Source organism: Tupaia chinensis, unplaced genomic scaffold (genome assembly GCF_000334495.1).
Source record: "Tupaia chinensis unplaced genomic scaffold, TupChi_1.0 Scaffold000604_1, whole genome shotgun sequence".
NCBI classification, from domain to species: Eukaryota; Metazoa; Chordata; class Mammalia; order Scandentia; family Tupaiidae; genus Tupaia; species Tupaia belangeri.
In genome coordinates, this window is record NW_006160122.1 from 1,635,905 (window position 1) to 1,644,952 (window position 9,048).

A 9,048-nucleotide genomic window follows, 5' to 3' on the forward strand; every position below is an offset into this window, starting at 1 on the left:
TGTCCACAGCAGGAGTGGGGCTCAAGAGTAATTGAATTAAGTATCGGTGTCGTGTCGGGGTGAGGGGAAAGGGGACTGGTTCAGATCCTAAGAGATCAAGGGGTGGCATCTCTGCAGGAGAGAGGGAAACCCAGGACTCCAGACCCGCTCTTAGTGCTAAGGGCCGGGCGGGGCTGCGGGTGACACAGCAGTAATGCAGCTGGGTCCTCTTGGGGAGGTCCTGGGTATGTCTCCTGGGACCTCCCTGTGTGTGTGTCTTGCTCTCTCATAGGAGAAGTCTTTAAAATGCAAAACGAAATAAAAGACTAGGAAGAGAGTCTTGGGAAAGTGGATGGGGCCAGACATTTTCCCAGAAGAATGTGTCCTTGCAGGATTTTGGAGTCTTCCCACTGGGATAAGTAAGGGTCAGGCAAGAGGTTTTTTATTTCTTCACATTGGCCTCTCCCTGGAATTGGGGCTGAGACCCTCCCCCTCGGAGGGCACCACATCTAAGCTTAGGCCTTGGAAGGAGAGACGTGAGCACCTTCGAGCTCGGAGCCATGGTCTTGCTAAATCCCAAGATATGGCCAAAGGAATGAGAGCTGGGAGGGCCTGACCCTGCGGGGCCTGCTAGGGGACAGGAACAAGAGCAGGGCAGACAGGAGGGGTGGCAGCCTGGTGGCCACCAGGGCCCGGTGCATGGAGCTCCTGGTGGCCCCTGGGGCTGCCTGGCTGAAGTGGAGGTTCCCATCCAGCTGGAGACAGCTGCCTGAGGTCAAGGCTTGACCACATTCCTGGTAGCATGTCTGAGGCACAGCCCGATGACACCTAGGGCCTCTGCCTCACAGGCCTGGTTACAGCCCACAACGCCACCCAAGCTGGACCACTTCAGCTGCAAGAAGAGATGGGACTAGGACCAGCAGTTAGCGTAATGGCTATGTCTCTGGACTCCCATGTAGTTGACCATGGTTTGTATCCTGGACCCGGTGACTGAAAACTCATGCTGAGTGCGTGTGCGTGCGTGCCCAAGATCCCGAGAGGAGAATGGAGGAGAAGGGATTGTGGCGTGGCCATCCCCCCTCGGGGGTGATTTCTCGCTTTCTGTCTCTCTGTCTCTCTCTGTCTGGCGAGCATGCATGCGCTCTATAGCAAAAACCTCTCAAAAAATAAAAAAATAAAAATAAAAGAAGAGATGGGACCACTCAGCCTCCCCTCGCCCTCTCCTCACTCGTGAAGGCAGATGTGCTAAGTGGGTGTGGGCTCAGCTGAAGGCCCCTGCCCTCTCGCTGCTTCCCAGGAAACATGCAGGTAGGCAGAAATAAGAGGCCCGTCCTAAGGACTTGGAACCCAGCTGCTGTCCTGGGCTTTGGCACAGTGCAGCGCTGAGGGGACGGGCTCACTGCTCATCCTGCAGGGCCAGCCCCAGCCAGGGGTAGCTGCAGAAAGGAGGGGGTGGGGCGCCCAATGTAGAAGCTCCTGAGAGTGGGTTGGAGGTTAGGATGTTTACAGGTTGTGGGGTTGGTGACAACCAAGCTGGGATTTGTTTAGTTTTGCTATAGGGTGCGTGCACTTGCAGAGGAAAAGAAAGTACCCCCAGGGGGTGGCCACACAGCAATCCATTCTCCTTTCTCTTCCTGGGATTTTTGGCAAACATGCTGCATGTGCCCAGTGTAACTTTCGAGCCACAGGGTCTGGGAGCTGACCTGCACAGCTGGCCATATGGGATCCAGCTGCCTTAATTAACCTCCACCATCTGCCGGCCCTAAAGGAGGTTCTTACAAGCTCAGGGACTGAGGATGGACTTCTGACATTCATTAAACTCCGAACTGTATGGAGTCTATGTGTGCATACATTTGTCTAGGGAGAAAGTCCACAGTGTGTTTGTGCTTCCAAACGAATCCACGATCCTGAAAAGATGTAGAACTCCTCATCAGGCTGGCTCTGGGATAATAATGTTCAAGAGAAGGGGGGGAAGGGGGCAGCAGATGGCATAATGGTTATGTTGCTGGACTACCATGTAGCTGACTACAGTTTGGGGCCTAGACCTGGCACCAGACATGTATGTGTGTGTGCCCAAAATCCTGAGAGGATGAAAAAGGGATTGCAGTGTGGCCATCCCCCTCGGAGGGTGATTTCTCGCTTTTTGTCTCTGTTTCTCCAGCAAGTGTCCAAATCCTATAGCAAAAATCTCTCTCTGAAAAAAAAAAGAAGCTGGGAACCAGCAGTTAGCGTAATGGCTATGTCGCTGGACTCCCACGTAGTCGACCGTGTTTTGCGTCCCTGACCCAGTGGCTTAGAACTCACGCCGGGCGCATGTGTGTGCGTTCCCAAGATCCCGAGGGGAGAATGGAGGAGAAGGGATTGCGGCGTGACCATCCCCCCTGGGGGGTGATTTCTCACTTTTGTCTCTCTGTCTCTCTCTGTCTGTCTGGCGAGCGCACGCGCCCTATAGCAAAAAACTCTCAAAAAAAAAAAAAAAAAGCAGCAGCAGCAGCTGGATCCCACATGGTGCCCACGGTTGGAATCTCTGGCCTGGTCAGCCTGAAACATACCGGGCAAGTGCTAGAGTGCCCAAGACCCAGTGGGGGCTGGGGGAGCGGGTCATGGCACAGCCAGACCCTGTGGAGGGTGCTCCTCTCCACTCAGGTCATGGTGACGGTCACATGCATGCACTCCATCATGGATAAACAGGAGCTTCCCAGCTGGGGCCGGCCACAGAGGTGCAGCGGTAATGTGGTGCTCCGCCATGTTGGTGCCACGTGGCAGATCTGGGATGTGCTTCCCAAAGGCCTCCCTGTGCACATTGGGATCCTGGGTGGCTGAGGCTGGGGGCGGGGTCAAAGCATGACCTCCTTGGGGTGCTTGTCTCTTTCCTCTCCTGGAAGAAGTGATCTTACAAACGAAATGAACTACAGATCTATTTCCAGAGAGGGCCAACTTCTACTCCTTCCCAGCCTGGTTGGGAGCTCAGCTGAAATCCCATTCTGCTGCAGTCCCCGTGAAGCTGACTCGAGGGGTCACCCATGTGAACCACGTGATGGGGTTGCCTGCACCCCAGTGGACAGACAGTTCTGGCCCTTGGGGCTGGCGGGAGCTGCCGCGTGGCTCTGCCGCCTGCCCACAGGTTGCTGCCACGCCTCCTTACCTCTGGCATCTGCTCTTACCGCCTCACCTCTCCTAACAGCCAAGGCTTATAGACCAAGCTGAGCCTGGCACACAGAAGACACTGGAAATGCTGTGAATGAAGGCAAAGCCTTTGCCGAGGGGTAGGTTCCACCCGAGGCCGTTCTGGCACATCAAGCACGGATGGCTGTAGTTCTCGGGCGGGGTGAAGGCAGGACTCCTCAGCACCTGGTCCCACTCCCCTCCACATGGGAAGAGATCTCATCCCATAACCCTGGAGTCCCAGGCCCCAGCCCTAAAGAGGAGGTGCCGGGAAGCCACGGGCACACTCCTTCGTGACCCCCACATGATTGTTCCAGCAGGAAGGCCAGAGGGACGTTGCCCTCCACACTTGACTCCAAGGCTTTCCCTTTCTTCCCTAACGGCAATGTCTCCTTGTACCGTGGGCCAGTTTTCAGGAATCAGTTTCTGATCATTATCCACTCGCTCTGCTTTGGAAGCTCAGGCCCTGCAATTACCTGCCAGGGGTTTTAAGACACTGGAGGAGTCAAAGTGCAAACAACACGGTTACCCAAGGGATGGGCTGAACCAGGAAGGAAAATACCAACCCAGTGAGGTGCCGGATGGAGGCAGTGAGATCTTACTGCCCTGGAGTTGAGTAGGGCAACAGGCAGTGTGAGGGGGCTGGCCAATTCCAGAGCTGGGATTTTAGGAGTAGGTATATTAAAAACAAAAGCTCTTTGCTAAGGAGGAGGGCCTCTGGGAGTCCTGCTCTGCAGCAGGCCCTGTCCGAGACGGCTGTGCTCCTAGGCTCCCTAGGGCCTCCCCTTTGGGGTACAAGATTCAGATCTGGGGCAGCTGTTCAGCTCCATCCAAGCTCTTGGGTGTACAGGTGTGGAGAGCATGAGGGTATCGGCCACTGTCATGATCTAAAAGACCTCACAGGACAAACAGGATCCTGAAAGATAAATGCTGTGGGAATACCAGCAGGCAGTATGTGGTTAAGGTGGCTGGATCCTCACATCACTGACTGCACAGTTTGAGTGCTGGACCGGGAGGCTCGAAAAACACACCAGACAGGTGCGTATGTGCCCAAAATCCTGAGGGAGGAAGGGGAAGGGACTGCACATGGTCATCCCCCCGGGGATCTCCCCTTCTGTCCGTCTCTCTGGTGAGCCCATGCACCCTGCTACAGAGACGCCCGTCCCAAAGTAGCCAGCCAGATGGTCACTGCTGGTCCTCGTTCCACTGTGTGCCCAGCTGCTGAGGAAGGAGGGCGTGGGGAAGGGTGCAGGACTGCAGGCCCATTGCAACACAGCCCAGCGTTTCCTCATGGCTCGCCCCTGCCTCCCCAGGGCCACCTGTGGCTGGGCTCATCTAAGGGGAGGGACATCCTGGCTGATGCTTATTTGGGGGAAGTGGAGACAAAGCACAGGGAAGGGGTGAGGTCAGATTTACCTAACAAAACGGCTGAGCCTAACAGGCGCTCATTAAACCGTACCTGCTACTGAATTTGGAGAGAGAGGTAAGAAGGCACCAGGACCTAATGGCTTGTGCTGGTCCCTAACCCTGGGCTTCAGAACAAGACGCAATCAGAACAAGACTTGGTTTTATTTTCTGACGGAATCTTTTTAATAAAAAAACAAAGATAAAACACATCTTGACCCTGCAGTCTGCCAGCATGCCTTGTTTCTACAAGACACAGGCTAGACCTTAAGACGACGTAGCCAAGAGTCTTTAAGAGCATGTGGTTGGGAGAAATAGAAAACGCAGATCTCAGGGAAGCCCGGGCAAGCCCCGAAGCCGTGCCGAGTCCACGTAACCTAGAGCAGCCCTTGTCTCTTCAGATCCTCGTACGTCTTCTTATTCACAACGTTCCCGCTCGAGTCTTCGTACTCCTCCTACAACAGAAGGGGCACACTTGGTTAGCTACACCCCCAGGAGGAACGCTGAAACTGGCAATCACCCCCAACAGCCTTTCTCGACTCGGTTTCCCCTGGAGAGTTAACCCGACTGCCCTGTGGCGGTCTGTGTGCGATCAACTTCTCCCCTGCAGTCGTAGAGTGGTGCCAGGCAGGACCAGCTTTAGGACAGCTGAGAAAACAGCCCATTCAGGAGAACTTTCTGTGTTTAAGATGAGGAATGCTGGTTGAGAACGGCTGACCTAAGAGAACGGTGTTCAAATGGTTCCCAAGAACCCCGTTTTCTCCCTAGAGGCCACTGGAAAGGTTCAAAGGGAGGCCAAAAAGGCCATGCTTCCCAGTTCCAAAGCAGCTCTGCTTTATTCTGTTTCTGTCAGAGTTCGACATTACAGCTGGAGAAGGGTTTTGCTGCTAACGGGAATACTCAAAGTCACTATCCAAAAAGAAGGGAGCCTACTGCCGGGAACCATGGGACGTGGGGTGAGTCACTCCAATACTTCACGTGTGTGTCACTCCTCATCGCCGACACCTGCTGCTTGGCCTGACTATCTCAAGACCGATGAGGACACCTCCCTATCCAAGAGGACTGACTCTCAGAAAATGCATCTGCCCAAGGAGCACGAATGTGTGCAGACTCCCGGCTTCTTGGTTCAGGAGCCCCCACGAGCCCCCGGGAGCCCCTGCGAGCCCCCACGGCAGGACAAGAGACTGGGCACACCTGCTTGCCACTTCCAAATGCCAGTGGGAAATACAGCCTGTCCTGAAACACAGAGCCAAAGTCTGACAGACACTGCGTAAGTAAATAAAGCAGGCCTCCACATCACGAGGCGCTTTACAGGTACCGTCACATTATTCTTCCTACTGCAATAACCCAGTGACCAGTTTTCACCTCCCTTCTCCGGTGAGGGAGCTCCGCCATGGACACTCCCACACTGTCTGCAGTGACACCCACCTCAGTGTCCGGCTGCCATCGTTCTGAGGCCTTCTGCAGTTTCAGCTTGGCCCACACTGCAAGAGAGAAATGAGCAGCCATCAGAACTGACCGAACACCCCCTCCGGTTAAAGTCCCCCTGGGAGACAGCCTTTGAGACTCTTGTCTGTCCCAAACTGGAATTCTGGGTCTGGACCACCTATAGACAAAAATTTCTTCCACTACTAACATTTATCATGATCTTGCTTTGCTCTAAAACAAAAATTGGATCAAAACTAACCAGACTTTAAAAAAAGACCTACTTAATTATATTTGTATTTATTATTATTTTTAAAATTTGATGAGAGAGACAGAGAAAAAAAGGGAAAGCGAGAAAACAAGCCGCCAGGTCTAGGACTCAAACCACAGTAGGCCATGTGGGAATCCAGCACCTTTAATTACCACGCCACCTGCCGGCCCCACCAAAGAGGAGAACTGATGGGACCAGCAGTTAGCGTAATGGCTGTTCGTTGGACTCCCATGTAGTCAGCCGTGGTTTGAGTCCTAGACCCGGAGGATTAAACTCACGTTGGGTGCACGTGCGTGCGTGTCCAAGATCCTGAGAGAACGGAGGAGAAAGGATTGCGGCATGGCCATCCCCCCTGGGGGGTAATTTCTCGCTTTCTTTCTGATGAGCACACGCACCCTATAGCAAAAACCTCTAAAAGAAAAAAAAATAAGAGGATCGATACTCTTTTTTTTTTTTTGGAGAGGTTTTTGGATAGGGCGCGTGCGCTAGCAGAAAGACAGAGAAAGACAGAAAGCGAGAAATTACACCCCGGGGGGGGGATGGCCATGCCGGAATCCCTTCTCTCTCCTCTCAGGATCTTGGGCATGCATACTCGTGTGCCCAGTGTGAGTTTAACCCACCAGGTCCAGAACTCGAACCACGGTCGGCTACGTGGGAGTCCAGCGACAGTCATTCCACCAACTGCTGGTCCCAGAGGACTGATTCTCTTGATGAAAGCCATTAATGTGGAACAACCCATGGACACTGTAGGAGAAATGACCTTACAATCTTAAGTACACAACAGAAGAGAAAATACTAGATATTGGCAAATACGTTTACTCGAGGTCTGGTACATATAGTTCAAACACTCAAGCAGCGGGGCCAGTAGGTGACGTGGTGGTGAAGTTGCTACACTCACGCATGGCTGGCAGCGGTTCAAGTTCCAGACCTGGTGGCTTGCTTTCTCACGCCCACTATCACCCTTTACCACCCCCTCGTGAGTGCGTGTGCCCTGTAACAAATTTAAAAATACTAAAAACAATAAATAAAATTAAATAAGTACTTGGTTGTCAGGAAAGTCATGATGCATTTTTGTGTAAGAGAAAAAAAAAAAAAAACAGAAAAATTTGTCATGACTTTCCTTACAATCTAATTTTTTTTTTTTTTGAGAGGTTTTTGCTATAGGGCGCGTACACTCACCAGAAAGAGAGAGAGAGACAGAAAGCAAGAAATCACCCCCAGGGAGGATGGCCAAGCTGCAATCGCTTCTCCTCCATTCTCCTCTCGGGATCTTGGGCACGAATGCGCACATGCGCCCAGCATGAGTTTAAGCCACTGGGTCTGAGACTCGAACCGCAGTTGACAACATGGGAGTCCAGCAACATAGCCATCATGCCATTTGCTGGTCCCACAATCTAATAATTCTTAAAACAAAAAACCTCAGTAGAAAGCAAAGGTGAGGCCCAGCAAAGGCTGAGTGCTGAATGGTTGACCATGGGTTGAGATCCTCTGGCTGACCTGCAAACATGCTGGGTACACGTGGGTGCCCAGGAGCCGAGGAGCTGGAGGGCTAGGGGAAAGGGAGCAGTGTGAGGGGACCCTGCTGAGGGTGCTTCTCTCTCACACATGCACACACAGGTTCTCTACCATTAAAAAAAAAAGAGACCAGCAGATGGCATAATAGTTATGTAACTGGACTCTCATAGCCTATTGCAGTGACTTAAAAAAACTCACGCCGAGGGGAACCAGCAGTTAGCGTAATGGCTATGTCGCTGGATTCCCACATAGTCGAATGGGAATTCGACTGAACCCGGTGGCTTAAAACTCATGCCAGGTGCGTGTGCGTGCGTGCCCAAGATCCCGAGAGGAGAATGGAGGAGAAGGGATTGCTGCGTGACCATCCCCCCGGGGGGTGATTTCTTGCTTTCTGTCTCTAATGTCTCTGTCTGGCGAGCGCATGCACCCTATAGTGAAAATCTCTCCAAAAAAAAAAAAAAAAAAAAGCTCACGCCGGGTGCTCGTGTGTGCATGCCCAAGATCCCGAGAGGAGAATGGAGAGGGATTATGGCATAGCCAAGCCCCCTGGGAGGTGATTTCTCACTCTCTACCTTTCCAGCCAGCACACATGCCCTATAGCAAAAATCCCTCTTTTTTTTTTTGAGAGGTTTTCGCTATAGGGCACGTGCGCTCGCCAGACAGAGAGAGAGAGAGAGAGACAGAGAGAAAGCAAGAAATCACCCTCCAGGGGGGATGGTCACGCCACAATCCATTCTCCTCTCGGGATCTTGGGCACGCACGCACAAACGCCCGGCATGAGTTTTAAGCCACCGGGTCCAGGACGCGAACTGCGGTCGACTATGTGGGAGTCCAGCGACATAGCCATTACGCTAACTGCTGGTTCCCCCTCAAAAATCCCTCTTAAAAAAAAAAAAAATTGAAATACTGTGGCCAAAGAACTGAAAAGATAAAACGGGTAAGCAGACAATACAGGACAGTTTGGGCCACAGTGGCGTTGTGGTTAGGGTGGCTAGACCTCACATGGCCAACCATGTAGTTCAAATCCTAGACCTGGCTGCTTGAGAAACATTTTGGGCATGTATTAGACAGCAGAGAGGGACCAGTAGTTAGCGTAATGGCTGTCGCTGGACTCCCACGTAGTCGACCGCGGTTCCGAGCCCTGGACCCGGTGGCTTAAACTCACGCCAGGCACATGTGCGTGTGTGCCCAAGATCCCGGGAGGAGAATGAAGAAGGGATTGTGGCATGGTCATCCCTCCTGGGGGGTGATTTCTCGCTTTCTGTCTTTCTGTCTCTCTGTCTGTCTGG

At 52.7% G+C, this 9,048-nt stretch overlaps 1 protein-coding gene across 1 annotated transcript in view; it reads right to left on the reverse strand.

Moving 5' to 3' along the window:
- Positions 1 to 4,705: 4,705 nt before the first annotated feature.
- The window catches only part of SF3A3 (splicing factor 3a subunit 3), a 29,874-nt gene continuing 25,531 nt past the window's right edge, over positions 4,706 to 9,048 (reverse strand). Inside the window, exons 16-17 of the mRNA XM_006158590.3 lie at positions 5,977 to 6,032; positions 4,706 to 5,003 (exon numbers count right to left, since the gene is read on the reverse strand). Coding sequence (XP_006158652.1) covers positions 4,926 to 5,003; positions 5,977 to 6,032 — 134 coding nt within the window. The 3' untranslated portion in view covers positions 4,706 to 4,925. The remainder of the gene's footprint in view (positions 5,004 to 5,976; positions 6,033 to 9,048) is intronic.